Below are 14,982 nucleotides of genomic sequence, written 5' to 3'. Positions count from 1 at the left end.
CGGCCTTATACAGTACCTAGAAAAATACAGGTCATAGGCCAGCAGCCAATGGGCGCCCGAGCCTGTTCCGGCTGGCTAAGCGGAACCGGCACACTATTCAGGGATATAAAAGATGCTTTAGTATGTCAATGTACCAGATACATCAAACATAAATCCTGGACATGGCTGCAGTAGCCCACATAACGAATAAGGATCATGGCCTGTCGAGTAACCAAGGCAATTCGGCTGCTGGACATGCAACTAGCATTAAGGACACTGAACCAGAAGGAGGCCGACACATGAAAGTGGAAGATGAGATTACCACAACTGCTGCCAGGGGGCAACAGGAGAGGAAAGCAGAGGAGAATCTACATCCACAATCAGAGACAGGGTCCACTGAGGTACATCCTTCTGCGCCTGCAGCAACAACAGACCCCAATACAGCAGTAGGGTCACCATACTGCATACTACCGGAAGGCGAAAAGATCTTCATTATGCTCCTGGTCTCATTCGCGGCTATTATCTCTGCCATCTCCAGCAGCATCTACTTTCCGGCACTGAACAATCTCTCAAAGGACTTGAATGTGTCCATCTCGCTGATTAATATAACCATCACAACGTACCTGGTAGGCCATTCGCTATTGACAGGAAGCAGTCAACAGAGTATACTGTCAGCGGTAGATCTTCCAAGGAATTGCCCCGTCATTCATAGCAAACTTTGCAGATACCCACGGGCGACGACCCGCCTACCTCATCTGCTTCACCATCTACCTAGCCGCCAATATAGGCCTCGCTGTCCAGGATAGCTACGCGTCACTGCTGGTCCTGCGTTGTCTGCAGAGCTCAGGCAGCAGTGGGACAATTGCTCTGGGAAGCGCTGTCGTTGCTGACTTGTCAACCAGAGCAGAGCGAGGAAAGTATATAGGATACGCTAGTATGGGCGTGACCCTTGGGCCTGCCTTGGGGCCAATCATCGGGGGTTTATTGGACCATTACCTTGGCTGGCGAGCAGTCTTTTGGTTCCTGGTTATTTTCAGCGGTTTCCTCGGGACGATAATTGCTATCATCTTGCCTGAAACCTGCCGCGCAGTTGTGGGCAACGGCTCTGTCCCTGCCGCCAGGTGGAACCAGTCTGTATGGCAGATTCTAGTGCAGAAATGGGGGTCCGGAAAGCAAAAGCCAGAGCCGGACCATCAAACCATCGAGAAGCGGCGTCGACGCACAAATCCGTTCGCGTCGGCTCTGATCGCCACCGACAAGGAAGCACTCATCATTCTGATCTACGGCTCGCTATTGTTCTCCGGGTACATGGCCGTCTTGAGCACCTTGACCTCCCAGCTGCAAGCAAGATTCCACTTCAATTCTATCCAAGTCGGACTATGCTACCTCCCAGTGGGGATAGGCAGTCTAACCTCCCGGTGGACAGTCGGACGAATTCTAGACTGGAACTTCCGCCGAGAAGCCCGACGGCAGGGCCTCCCGATCGAAAAGAACCGACAGCAGGATATCCAGCATTTCAACATCGAAGTCGCCCGCTTGGCCGTGACGATCCCCTTGGTCTACTGCGCGTGTTTGTGCATCATCGCCTACGGCTGGGTCATGGAGTATAAGACTGCGCTGGCCGGCCCGGTGGTGATGCTCTTCTTCACAGGACATCTGACCTCCGGGTCTTTTAGCTCGGTGAGTACGTTGATAGTGGACCTGAATCGCCAGAGTCCTGCTACTGCAGTAGCTGCGAACAACCTGTTCCGGTGTCTGCTGGGTGCGGGAGCCGTTGCGGTTGCGGATCCGTTGATCCAGCGCATCGGAATTGGTTGGACGGCCACGCTCATTGCGTTTCTATGGGTGCTTTTTAGCCCGCTTCTGTGGGCTGTATTCAGATGGGGGCATGGATGGAGAGAGGAGCGTATTAGCAAGGAAAAGAGGGAGCAGAGCCAACCGGAAGAGCTATCCAAGCATGTGGGGGAAGCTCCAACAACCAAGGAGGGTGTTTAAAAACATTGATTTTCCGCTCGGGGCGTCTTGTCTGCCTCCGGAGCCAGACAAGAAGTAATTACTGGATGATATAGATAATAGACAGTGAATAGACTGCACTATGTTGTATTTTGAATGCATGCTATGACCTGTCTGGGGCTATAACAGCAAGCAGCTGCTGGTACAGATGCCAGTACATTTCTCAATGCATGTCAATCGCATTAAAACATCAATGGTGTGCTTGTCATTGGCTTCCTTCCTGTATCTGACTCTCGTATTTAGAATATCAGGCCTTAGAAATATGATGTGATAATAAGCCATAAATGAGTGCTTGAACTTAAAATGATGCCATATCAAGCTAAAAAGGTATATTTGTACATTTGCATAATAGGCAATTTAGCTGAGTGAGAGTAGCAATGATACCAGTACCTGACGAACATGCGCGAATTGCCACGAAATTAGGTGGCGTTCCATACAAAGTTTTTGCAAACTTATTCTACGCATCTTCCTGTGGCGATTCCGATCTCGGCGAAAAAGCTTGATAGGGGAAGGGAATTATCACCTTATTAGGCAGCTGACTAATGCAGGGTGGACAGTCTTGACACAATCCAGCATAATACCGTAGTTAGCAGTTGCAGTCCATTTAGAATGGAGATATGAGTTATCCTATTGCTAGTTGTAGACTTCAAAGGTCACCAAAAGGAAGGACCTGTAGTTCAGTCTCGCGCAGTCTGGCTGCCAAGTGAGTAAAACCCTAGACAAAGCAACAGCGGAAAGCATCCGAGAACCCGCAAAAAGACCGAATATAGACAATTGTGGTCGACTGTGGAGAAGACAGCCACCAATGGCGCGACGGCAACCCCCGATGTCGTGATATGCGGGCTCCAGGCCAGAATACAAAAAGGATTTCTCCGCCATCTTTTCCCCATGGCGAACGTTCCTCTTGAACCTTTGACATCTTCTCAATCACTAAATCGGTTGTGAATGTGGGGAGACACCGCATATCGACCCGAGATGATCTCCCACACCGGCCACACCTTGGAGAAATCCGACTCCAAGATTGAGACGGATCGTTCCCAGCCATACGGGGAAGAGGTTGCACCCTATACTGAGAAGGATGGCCTGCAGCTCAATGTTGGTGGCCGGGGTGCCACCCAGCGTCGCCTGAAGAACTACCAGGTGACCATGATCGGGTTCTGTGGTGGTATTGGCACGGGTCTGTTCGTGGGAACGGGTGCGGCGTATGCCAAAGCTGGTCCTGCTGGTTTGCTACTGGCCTATGCGGTCGTTGGTCTGGTGCTATGGTGTGTGATGCAGAGTATCGCCGAGTTGGCGACGCTGCTGCCCACCGCCGGATCCTTCCCACACTGGGCGACACGCTTCATCGATCCCTCAGTTGGTTTCTCGCTGGCTATCTCGTACGGCTACTGCTACACCATTGCTATCGCGTCAGAAGTGTCTGCGGCTGCGGTGATTGTCTCCTACTGGACGGACATCACCCCCGCGGTGGTCATCACCGTGGGCCTGGTGCTGATTCTGGCGATCAATCTCATGAGTGTGCGATTCTACGGTGAGACAGAAGTCCTCGCCGGTAGCATCAAGGTACTCTGCTTCATTGGCCTGGTGATTGTCTCCATCGTCATCACCTCTGGCGGCGGACCGAACCACGAGGCCATCGGCTTCCGTTACTGGCACAATCCCGGCGCCTGGACCAACTACAACGGCATCACCGGATCTACCGGCCACTTCCTGGGCTTCCTGTCCGCCTTTGTCAACGCCTCCTTCAGCTTTATCGGCGTCGAGACCGTCGTCATCACCGCGGCCGAGTCGGTTGACCCCCACCGGGCGATTCCCAAAGCCGCCCGGCGCGTCACCTATCGCATTGCCTTCTTCTACATCCTCGGCGCGTTCCTCATCGGCATGATCGTCGATCCCAGAAACGCCGATCTTGTTTCCGGAGCGGGAAATGCGAACAGCTCTCCTTGGGTTATTGCCATTCGCCAGGCCGGCATCAACGCTCTGCCTTCCATTGTCAACGCCTGTATCCTGATTTCTGCCTGGTCCGCGGGCAACTCGTACTGCTGGGTCGGCTCGCGAATGATCGTGGCCATGACGACCGATCACCAATTGCCCCAGGTATTTGGCAAGGTGACCAAGAAGGGTGTCCCTTATGTGGCAGTTATCGCCGCTTGGCTGTTTGGACCATTGGCCTATCTCAGTAAGTCACTACAATTCTGCTGATCGTACAATAACTAACAGGTCAGGTCTTGGATCTGGCGGCGCCGCGCAAGCCTTCAGCTGGCTTCTGAATCTCAGCACTGTTGCTGGTCTCATCGCATGGGCCACGCTCTCCTTCTGCTACATTCGCTTCTATGCCGCGCTCAAGGCTCAGGGCGTCCACCGCGACACGCTGCCGTGGAAGGGCCCTCTGCAGCCGTATGCGGCGTGGGTGGGATTCATCGGATCCACCATCATCACCCTCGTGGCCGGATTCCCCGTCTTCCTCAAGGGCAACTGGAATACCTCCGACTTTGTCGCTTCGTATATCGGTATTCCTATCTTCATTGTCCCCATCATCGGATGGAAGTTGTGGTACCGCACCAAGGTTCGTCCCAGATTCCCTGCATTTCGAAGACGTGGCTAACGGTTGTAGTTTGCTCGCGCGGCCAATATTGATCTATGGTCTGGCCGTCTCCAAGAAGGAGAGATCATCGAGAAACACAGGCCGATGACATGGTGGCGTCGCATCGTCGATTGGCTTTTCTGAAGTGCTTGTCTTTTGTATATACTATATAGATGCTTAGAGGTGATACCCAATAATGTATAGAACATCTTCCTTGTTGAATCGATTACGCGGTTTTCAGCTGCTCCGCCAGCTTTCGAATATCGTTGTGAGAGGCTTTGCAGCACCCTCCAACCAGGAATGAAGTAAAGGGACCCGTTGCGCGAGCATTCGTGACAACCTGCGCCAGCTGGGATTCCCACGGGCCCTACTCCAGTCAGAATTGAGTATTTGAAGAGCGAGTAACCACATACCCTTTCATCACTTGTATAACCCTCCGGCTTCTCCCATGTCTGCGTGGTCGTGTTGTAAACCTCTCCATTGGTACCATCCGGATACAGCACCAGACTCGGAACAGCGCCTACCCGGCCTGCGCCGACAGCCCTCGCTATCTCCTCGCCAAACTCACGAACCAGTGCATCCAGCTTATAGATCTTGGTGCAATTGATGCCCACCCCCCATGGCACCGCCGCATCCTCCATCTCCGCAAGCGCAGCCTGCACAATCTGCCCGATCGAACTCCCATCGGGCAACGTCGCCTCCTCTCCGGGGAACACACACGCCACCCAGAACGGCACATCCAAGCCCGCCGCGCGGATCGCCCTCCTCACCGCACGGATCTCATCCAGCCGCGGCAGCGTCTCAAACGCCACATACTGCACTCTCTCCGCCAACTTCTCATCCGCCTCAAGGAATAACCGTAGTCGCTCCAAATGCCATTGGAACAGCGTTTCCTCACTGTCATGCTCCGCGTCGTAGCGCCCGCTGTATTCCTGACCGGGGATCATGCACGCGCCGTACGGGCCCAGACTGAGTGCGATTTTCGCGGCGGATGGGCGCACCCGCGCTTGCTCGGCGATGGCCAGTGCCGTTCGGAGATATTTTCCGATAGCGGGGCGGGGGATGCCATCCGGAAACTCGGGGGTCTTGGTGCGGGCGAATCCTTCAATGGAGACTTGGTAGGTGGCTGTTAGGAGAACGTCGCTGCCTGCTGTTACGAAGTCGCGCTGGCAGGCCAGGAGAGTGGTGGGGTCGGAGACGAGGAGGTGGGATGCCCAGAGGGGGTAGAGGAGTCGAAGGCGATGCCGTGTTGGTCTTGGAGGGAGGTTCCGAGTCCTCCGTCGAGGATTTGGATTGAGGTCATTGCTGGTACTGTTATAAGGAATTGTGATGAGTTGGAGTGATAAATTGAGGTTATTCCCTAGAGAGGTAAAGAGGGAGAGCCGAGTGTGGAGGGGAATTGTGGGATTTGGCTTATCGCACGTGGGGATAACCTTATCTTATCTAGATGCTCTTTTCTTATCTTATCCCATCGATGCCTCGTTTCTGCCTTGTTTCTGCCCGCTGCAATGCTCAGAGCATCATATGATGCATCGAGGACTTGATACGAATCCCTGTGTTGTCTGCATATTCTGTAGCCCATTTTCCAAAATAGACATTGTACGGAACGGCTAAACGGCACGTCTGACTCCGCCAGGGAATAGCTATGAAGATCCGTCAGCATCTATGCAAGGAGTAAGACGCTGTCAGCTCTTATGGTCAGATGGATGCACCTCGAGATTCCGATGAGCCAGTAATCTCGGGCAAATTCTCCAACAGAGCTGGTCCATGACGGTGAGTGGCAGCAATCCCAGGCTGTATCAGTCCCGACATTGAGACCAGACTGTTACACAGACATCGCCTTCAGCATATAAATACACGTCGAGTTCCGCCAAAGAGTTGTTGGAACTCAACCATCTTTACAAAGTTCAGAGATCATTGAAATTCGAACACAAACTCAACATGAAGGTCTTTGCTACTCTTCTCCTCCTAGTCGCCACTGCCACTGCGGCACTCGCTGCTGTCCCTGCTCCCAATGCTGGCTGCTCTCAGCCAGGCCAGTACTGCAACGGCGGAACATTCCTCTGCTGCAACAACCGTCAATGCAGCAACAATGTGGCAAGTCTCTCTTTCGGTCAAAAAGGGTTCCTAAAAATGGTGCCAGTATACTGACAAAGTCTCTTTAGTGCCCATGATCTCCAATCGAGCTACCGAGGGAGACTGCTATTTCGCTCAGGGGCCTCCATTTTATCAGGGCTTCATTATAGCATGTTATAGGCCGCCAAGACTAATTGGTGCTCGTTGTTTGCCTGGCTTGCATCACAAATCGGAAAAACTTGTCTGTTAGCAGTCTCACGAGTAATGCTAGTTGGCTGCCATTGAAGTCCAATTTCAACTGCTGGATTCTCAGGATATGTATTCTACCTGTACCCAGTTCAAAGCAAGATCAGCCATTTAGTCTTGTAGGTATGCGTTCGCTGAACAAGTATAGTCACTCCACACGACCCCCAAAAGAACAGTGTCCTGCGTTTCCCGCCCTAAGCTCTTGGCTCTGAGTCACTCGAGGTAATTCTCTTTCCCAAGATCGTACCGTCTTACGCTGTGCCCGGTTGCTCTACTTTCGATCCATCCTATGCCTACTCGCCTCATCGTGATCGAAAGTGCTTTTATTCAGGTCAGCATGTCAACCTTGATTGTGGTAGAACAGCTGTTTATCAGCGTGTTGATTGGTTCCTCATGGTAAATTGGGCAAACCCCCTTTAACCTGTGGGTATCCGAAGGGATGCACCACACTTAGAACCAGGAGACCATACGGAGTACTATCTGGCCAATTACTCAGACTTACAGTGTGTGCATGGGCATAAACACTTCGGCGGCCAGACTGATGCTTTCAGCCTAGGTTCCATCCATTGCTATGATCGGCTTTCATGATGTCCCCGGCCAATGCTTTTCAGTCCCGGGAAAGGACTGGCGATCGATGAGATCTTGCGCAACTCGACTCTCTTAGCCCGGACCTTACCAGATAATCTCGGTAGTCTTTCCCATCATTCCGCCAATCATCATTCAAGCGTGCTCGATTCAAAAACACTATGTCAGTGGCGGTGTTCTGGCGGTACAATTTGGCGCAGGGGGCAAGGCCGTGCGGAGCATACATGAAAGGGGAGGAAGAAAGGAACTCGACTGATGTCAGGAAAGATGGGAGGAAGCGCAGGAAAGGGAGGCAGGGAGCACATAAGAAGATGCTCCGTCTAAAAGAGACCAGGGACCTGCAGAGGGAGCTTGACATGGAAGATGATGATGAAGGGCAAGCCTTTAGCAGGCTTGCCTATAATTCTCCTGCCAGACAAAGGGGTAGATTCTGATTTTTGGTTAGTCCAGTTATTCAGACTCGTCCTATCTTTAATCCTGTTGCCGTCCATGGGAACCTCGGCACTGGCAGCTTTGTGTCCAGTAGATATTGAAGATTGTGCAGGCTAGTTTTACAATTTGATATGTTTAATAAGCAAAGGATACATGTTGATTAGCTAAATGAGGACACATAATATACCACCACAAACTGTCAATGAGAGTAGCTAATGTCATACTGTTCCAACTGACAAAGAATTAAGAGATGATGAAAGTAGTGAACAGCAGAGAGAATCCACTTGTGCCTCGCTGTTAGATCTGAGTATCATGTCCTATGCCTTACAAGATGCCTGGCGGGAACAGGGCCACGGAGCGGCTAACAGTGTTCAAAGGTCAGCACAGAGCAGTCAACCCAGCATAGGTCCACGCATCTCATTCTTTATGAATCTGCAGCAAAATAGCATTGGACTGATGAGTCGTGATTTGAAGAGAATCCCACTGGGCAGGACGGTAAAGATACTGCTGTGTGCCGTTGTAGATAACCCAAAAGAGATACCCGGACCCAACGTTCAGGAACTTGAACCGTTCCCAGGAATCCAGCTTATCCGCGTCAGCTGCGATATCCCCATTCTTGTTCGACCCCAGCAACCTTCCCGAACTTGCGTTGCGGAATCCAAAACCACCGTCGTTGGCTTCCGCCACCCACAGCTGGTTTTTGGCGTTTTCCCAGGATCGGATGTGGACCTCTTCGTTCTTGTATTTTCCTGGGACGACGCTTAGAGCCCCGCCTCCAGGGACCTTGATCGAGTATTTCTTTCCGTCCTGGACCGGGGAAGAGGATATAGAAAGTTCGGCGTCGGACATGATGAGGATGTTACTATCCAAAACAGGCAAAGTGACAAGTGAAAAGTTGCCTGCTGAGGGGGAGAATAATTATGTGGGAATAATCCTGCTGGACTAAAGACAACTATGGAGAACCCGACTTTATATCTCGAGACTGTGTCTATTCTTCAGCTCAAAGCAGGTCCAGGCAAGACCACAGATAAGAAGGATACACGGCTGAGCTCTTGTAATTCCCGGCCCAGATTGATATCAGCCCCCTAACGCTGTCAGCAAGCGGGCTGACAGGTGCCACGCGCCCATGCACACGCCACTTTGATTCTGTTCTTTCTGGGCGTGCTCCATAGCTGAAATCGGGGCTGATACGGGCTCCTGAACTAGCATCTCGAAGCGATCAGAATTTGAGAGGGCATTAGCTGGTGATAATTGCCAGCACCAGCCGCTCGAACCCGGCTTTAGAACTCAGCCGGATCAGCGGGGAGGTGGGATCTCATCATCTATACGCGAGGGGATCAGCCACTTCGTGCTGTTCTGTACGCTTGATCGATGATGGAATGGGTAGGTGCGCTTCCATGCGCATTCGCAAATTTACCGCATTCCTCTATTCGGACTGCTTTTCTCCACGGAAGCATGGACGGTACTCCTCTATGAGGTCTGTGTCACCTCAAATTGTTCGCCTTGAGCTGAAAGCCGAGGTATTTGAGCCAAGCAACCACCCCATAGGAGGATCGGGGTAATGTTCTAGGCCCCGAGCAACGGACCACACATGCATGCCGAAGCATGATCCCTGCTAGCAGTAATTAGGCCATAATATCTCTAGGTAGCTGCTAACTCTACCCGGGATGGAAAGTATACAACACGCAATATCCGGCGCCGATACGTTACACCTCGGACTTGAGCGACAACAACCCCACGGTTCGTTTTGAATATCTGCCCGTGGACGAGAACGGACGGACCACCTCTAACTACACAAGACCAGTTTACAATATCGTTCAGCGTCCGTAATGCGGCCGATGTTTGAACATAGCGTGTTGGCAACGGCATGGACAACGGTCTCAGATGCAGCATTAATATACTAGGGTTTAGGATACTGTCACAGGACTTACCTTATTCTCCTCTGGCATCAGAGTATTGGATGACGGACTAGCTTTCCTGGTTACGGAGATTGCGCAGTCTCGGCTCTACGATCAGATTTACTGACCGCTGAGGAAGGACTAAAAACGTAGAAACGAAGGCGATGCTTTGTCATGGAGTTAGGTATAAACGTAGCAGCAATTTCAAATCTGGACGGGTAGTATCACCTCTTCATCAATGGGATTGTGCATGTTATATGCCAGAGAAGATGCTAATAGTCCGTCATAGATACCTGGCAAGCTGCGGGGTTATAATAATTGGTATCGTCATCATCACTTCCCAGCTTCCAAGACCGTTGTTCTTTGATTGCTCGTTCGATGCTTCGACGCACATGAGCACGTTCTACGTTGCGACGACCAGGACGAGAGGAGGGTTGTATTGACGCCAAAGAAGCTTCCAATAGTTGATATTTCTGCTGCGAAGCTATCCCTGGAAACATTCCAGCCAGACGGTGTAGTTGGATTCACTTTTGACGATGGCGAAGGACCTTGTGAGGTTTGCTATCGATATCCATGTGAATACCCTGGCTCAGGGCAGGTTAGGAGCCCTAGTGGCTCATTTGAGGCTCTCTATCGGAGCCTGGAGATGGCACAGAGAGACGGGGCCCAGATCAAGTATCTTTCCCGGCCTGTGGATGATACAGCTGTGACGGCCTAATATAGTATTGGCAAAGAGAAGCCCATTGTGCAGTTACACAGGGATTGGGGAGGACGGCTGAATATAATATGAGACAAACAAGAGCCCAATAACAACAGGCCCTATCTATCTACGCTGTATACCCTCTTCCCTCCGAACCAGGTTTCGCACACCTTGCCCTCCAACAGCTCTTCCGCTTCCCACCGCATATCCAACACCACAAAGTCCGCTCTACGTCCTTCCCTCAAGCACCCCGTCCATCCCTCTGCAAACCTCGCATACGCCGCCCCTCCGTCGCAGCCGCGACAGCCTCCGCCAGCCCCAAGCCAAAATGCGCATTCGTAGCCTGGGACTCCCCGGGTTCCAGCGCCGACCGCCTCGTAGTCGCATTATACAGATTCGGCAACGGCAAATGCGCCGCAGTAGGCGCATCCGTCCCAATCGCAAGCCTCGCCCCTCCATCCACAAACTCCCTATACGCCAACGCCCTCTGGCACCGGTCGCCGATCAGTGCCGGCCATGCCCGGAATAAAACCGGATCCGAGTGCACCGGCTGCACTGACGCAGTTATGCCCAACTTTCCCAGCCGCTTTGCGTCCTCGGGGGCAGTGAGCTCAAGATGCTCGATGCGGTGGCGCCGGCCAGGCGTGCCCACTTCTGCTAGGACATCGATGGCCTGCTTTACGGCTTTGTCGCCGATAGCGTGGATAGCGCATTGCAGGCCGGCTTGGTCGGCGCGCTGCACGACGGCTTTGAGCATGTCTGCGGGCCAGATGGGTTCGACGGGGTCGGTAAGGTTGCCGTAGGGTTGGCTCAGGGCTGCTGTGCAGCCGTCTACGACGCCGTCGCAGATGAGCTTTATGCCCATGATGCAGAAATGGGCTGAGTTACTGGGGCTGAACTCAGCGTGTAGCTGGATTGCGCGGTCGACGTGGCGAAAGTTGGTTTCTTGGTTCTTGGAAAAGGGGACGAGCCAGTATGCTGCGATGTGCAGGGGGGAATTGTGACGTTGTCGGTAGAGCTGGAGAACGTCCCAGGTGGGCTCGTCCATGGCCATGTCGACGAGGCCAGTGTACCCGGCCTGCGTGTATGCCGTGAAAGCTTGGTCAAGGGCGTTTAGTTTTGCTTCTTGAGTTGTGATTTTTGCGAGAAATGGCCAGACGAGATCAACCACGGCACTTTCGCTCAGGAGACCTGATGGTCTTCCGGTCTCGTCACGGTGAATCGTTCCGCCAGGTGGATCCGGGGTCGTGTAGATACCCATTTCTTCCAAGGCAGCCGGGTTGCACCACACTGAGTGTAGATCCAGGGATTCGATATGGATCGGGCGTGGATCCAAATCGTCCAACATACTTGCCAGAGCGATCCCACTGGTTGTCGATTGAATCCATCCTCGGCAGAGAAGACGAGGAGCGGTAGGATGGCTTGCTGCAAATGATCTGATGGCCTTCCGGATGTCCTCTAGACATGTACATTCCATCAAGTCGAGCTTGCCCAAGGACAGACCAAAGTTGAGGATGTGCACATGGCCGTCGATGAAGCCGGGCACAACAATTCGGCTATTTAGGTCGATTGTATTGTCTTCAAAGGGAGCCTCGTCCTGTACACCCACATAAATAATGTGGTCATCTTCGATGACCATTGATTCCGCAAATGCATTGTCTGCGTTTAGGTCGTTTGATGAGGGAGAGAATATGCGGCCGTTCGTGAAGATGGTCTTCATGGTGGTTCAGTTTCAGCTGTGGTAATCCAGGGAATCAATCTACTGTTGCCATATATAAGCAGTTTCCCTTTGTCATATGTCAAAGATAAGCCTATTCTCTTCCACTTGCCCTTTTGAGCGTTGCTGAACAGTGAGATGCCTAGATATATGTCGGCAATTGTGATTGGCTGATAAGGAATACAATTGCAGCCGGAGAGCCCCGCCTTGACCGCGGAAAGTGACGCCATTGGTCAGGTTGATTCTATATCACCATCATATGGCTTCTTTGATAATCCCAGATGCCTAGTCCAGCAAGAAAACACTCCGTCGGCTCGGCAAATGGACTCGTGGTGTTTCAATCTTGAGGCAAGCTAAAGTATCTGACAGCTGGTTGTGTCCATACCGAAACCAGCATGTCCACCCGAGAAGTGCATCTGCAAAGATATAAATAAGTTTACATGGCCTCACATCTACGTCAATCCTATCCATAGTTGACAGCTCAATTTCTGTAATCATGACCTCCAAATGCTGCTCCGGAAAGCGCCGCTCTTCTGCATCATCTACCCACCCGCTAGGTATGCCTCAATTTCCAAAAGGAGTATGTCATACCAATATGTTAGACCCTCTGTCCGCTGATGAGATCACCACCGCTGCTACGCTCCTTCGCCAACATGCGCACCCAACGGCCCTCAAGTTCAACTGCATTACCCTTCACGAGCCCCTCAAAGCCGAGCTGAACGCTTTCCTAAGTGGAACAGGACCCCGTCCTGCCCGTCGTGCCTTTTCCATCATCCTCAAAAAAGGCACCCCCGAGGTCTCCGAGGGTATTGTCAACTTGACCACAAAGAAGGTTGAATCATGGAACAGCGTCAAGGATGTTATGCCGACACTGACCCTGGACGACCTTAACATCATCGAGCACATCGCCAGCAAGGATTCCAGGGTCATTGAAGCATGCCGGGAGATTGGCATCACTGATATGTCCCGTGTCTATTTTGATGCCTGGGCGATTGGGATTGACGAGCGCTGGGGCTTTGAGCGCCGGCTGCAGCAAGCACTGCCCTACTACCGCACCTCCAAATATGACAATCAGTATGCACACCCGCTTGATTTTACTGTTGTCGCCGATACAGAGAGACAGGAGATCCTCAGCGTGGACGTCAGGCGTGTGAATGGGGAACGTACTCCGGTGCCTCTGGACGAGCATAATTACCTCCCTCAGTTTATTCAAGATCATTACCGTCCAGAGCGCCTCAAGCCCATTGAAATCACCCAGCCGGAGGGCGTTTCGTTCAGAATGAACGGCAATGAGATTGAATGGGCCGGACTCAAAATGCATGTTGGGTTCAACTACCGCGAAGGCATCGTGTTATCGAACATCCGGATCGATGACCCGTACGAGAACCGTGAGCGGAAGCTCTTCCACCGCGTCAGCATGGTGGAGATGGTGGTTCCCTATGGCTGTCCCAAGCCACCGCATCACAAGAAGCATGCCTTTGACGTGGGTGAATACGGTTCTGGGTTCATGACCAATTCGCTCAAGCTGGGCTGTGACTGCAAGGGTGCCATCCAGTACCTGGATGCCGTTCTAGCCACATCTACAGGCGAAGCCACCGTCATAGAGAACGCCATCTGCATCCACGAAGAAGACAACGGACTCCTGTACAAGCACACCGACTTCCGAGACGGCAACGTCATCTCAGCTCGAGACCGCAAACTCATCATCTCCCAAATCATCACCGCCGCCAACTACGAGTACGCCTTCTACCACACCTTCACGCTCGACGGAACGTACAAGCTCGAAGTCAAACTCACAGGCATGCTCAACACCTACTGTCTGCATCCCTCCGAACAAGCCGCCGCCTTCGGCACAGAGATCGCCCGCGGCCTCGATGCCCAGAACCACCAGCACATCTTCTCCCTGCGCGTCGACCCCGAAATCGACGGCCCCAACAACACCGTCGTGCAGAGCGACGCCGTCCCCATGGCCGACCCCGTCGGCTCCCCCGCCAACCCCTATGGCAACGGCTTCTACGCAAAGAAGACCCCTCTACGGACCGCCCTCCAAGGCGCAGCAGACTACTGCCACGGAACCTCCCGCGGATGGGATATCACCAACCCCTCCCGCCTCAACCCATCCACCCGCAAACCCATCGCCTACAAGATCCTCAACAACAACTGCCCCCGCTGCTCGCCAAACCCGGAAGCACCGTCCACAAGCGCGCGGGCTTCGCACGCCATGCGCTCTGGGTCCTGCCCTACCGCGACCACGAGATCTTCCCCGCGGGCCAATACGTGTGCCAGTCAACGGGGGAAGAGGACCACCCGCACAACCCAACGATCGTCGACTGGGCGGCGAGGAACGAGTGTATTGAGAATACCGATATTGTGTGTTATATCCAGTTTGGACTGACGCATTTCCCGCGCACGGAAGACTTTCCGATCATGCCGGCGGAGCCGGTGAGTGTTGTGCTGCGGGCGTCGAATTTTTTCCAGAAGAATCCGGCGCTGTGGGTGCCGCCTTCGGATGTGGTGAGGGATCTGAGTTCGAGAAACGCAATTGAGGCGAGGGAATTGGTGGAGACGCCGAGGTTATAGTTAGTCTATTGCCGTAGGGTCTAGATTCAAATATCCAATTTCTGGCACCAGATTGTTGCATAAGTAGTACATCAGCTGTCAGTCATTGTTAGCGAGGACCAGACCGTCCACGAAATGAAGTATCAATCCAGAAATCATTGACAGTATTAGTAGTTAGCACCCATCTATAGAG

General features: G+C 52.6%; 5 protein-coding genes across 5 annotated transcripts; 3 read left to right on the top strand and 2 right to left on the bottom strand.

Annotated features, from left to right (window-relative positions):
• Positions 1–161: 161 nt before the first annotated feature.
• On the top strand, positions 162–1,974 carry P174DRAFT_365028 (MFS transporter; the record flags this gene model as incomplete). The annotated part of the gene is made up of 2 exons (XM_024822034.1): positions 162–605; positions 661–1,974. The coding sequence occupies 2 exons, from the start codon at positions 162–164 to the stop codon at positions 1,972–1,974; spliced, it is 1,758 nt and encodes a 585-aa protein (XP_024685025.1).
• A 993-nt stretch (positions 1,975–2,967) lies between these two features.
• On the top strand, positions 2,968–4,720 carry P174DRAFT_457219 (putative amino acid permease; the record flags this gene model as incomplete). Its single annotated transcript, XM_024829526.1, has 3 exons — positions 2,968–4,171; positions 4,218–4,558; positions 4,607–4,720. 3 exons carry the CDS (start codon positions 2,968–2,970, stop codon positions 4,718–4,720), a joined length of 1,659 nt encoding a protein of 552 aa, XP_024685024.1.
• An 82-nt stretch (positions 4,721–4,802) lies between these two features.
• On the bottom strand, positions 4,803–8,764 carry P174DRAFT_417465 (Homocysteine S-methyltransferase; the record flags this gene model as incomplete). The annotated part of the gene is made up of 4 exons (XM_024824603.1): positions 4,803–4,943; positions 4,990–5,887; positions 8,244–8,276; positions 8,400–8,764. The coding sequence occupies 4 exons, from the start codon at positions 8,762–8,764 to the stop codon at positions 4,803–4,805; spliced, it is 1,437 nt and encodes a 478-aa protein (XP_024685023.1).
• A 1,868-nt stretch (positions 8,765–10,632) lies between these two features.
• Positions 10,633–12,233, bottom strand: P174DRAFT_457217 (amidohydrolase; the record flags this gene model as incomplete). Its single annotated transcript, XM_024829525.1, has 2 exons — positions 10,633–10,748; positions 10,793–12,233. 2 exons carry the CDS (start codon positions 12,231–12,233, stop codon positions 10,633–10,635), a joined length of 1,557 nt encoding a protein of 518 aa, XP_024685022.1.
• A 592-nt stretch (positions 12,234–12,825) lies between these two features.
• P174DRAFT_457216 (peroxisomal copper amine oxidase) lies at positions 12,826–14,810 on the top strand (the record flags this gene model as incomplete). Its single annotated transcript, XM_024829524.1, has 2 exons — positions 12,826–14,423; positions 14,573–14,810. The coding sequence occupies 2 exons, from the start codon at positions 12,826–12,828 to the stop codon at positions 14,808–14,810; spliced, it is 1,836 nt and encodes a 611-aa protein (XP_024685021.1).
• Positions 14,811–14,982: the final 172 nt, after the last annotated feature.

This window comes from Aspergillus novofumigatus (assembly GCF_002847465.1).
Source record: "Aspergillus novofumigatus IBT 16806 chromosome Unknown P174scaffold_2, whole genome shotgun sequence".
In the NCBI taxonomy this organism is placed as follows: Eukaryota; Fungi; Ascomycota; class Eurotiomycetes; order Eurotiales; family Aspergillaceae; genus Aspergillus; species Aspergillus novofumigatus.
Note: the sequence above shows the minus strand (reverse complement) of the source record. Positions and strands in the feature narration are given on the sequence as shown.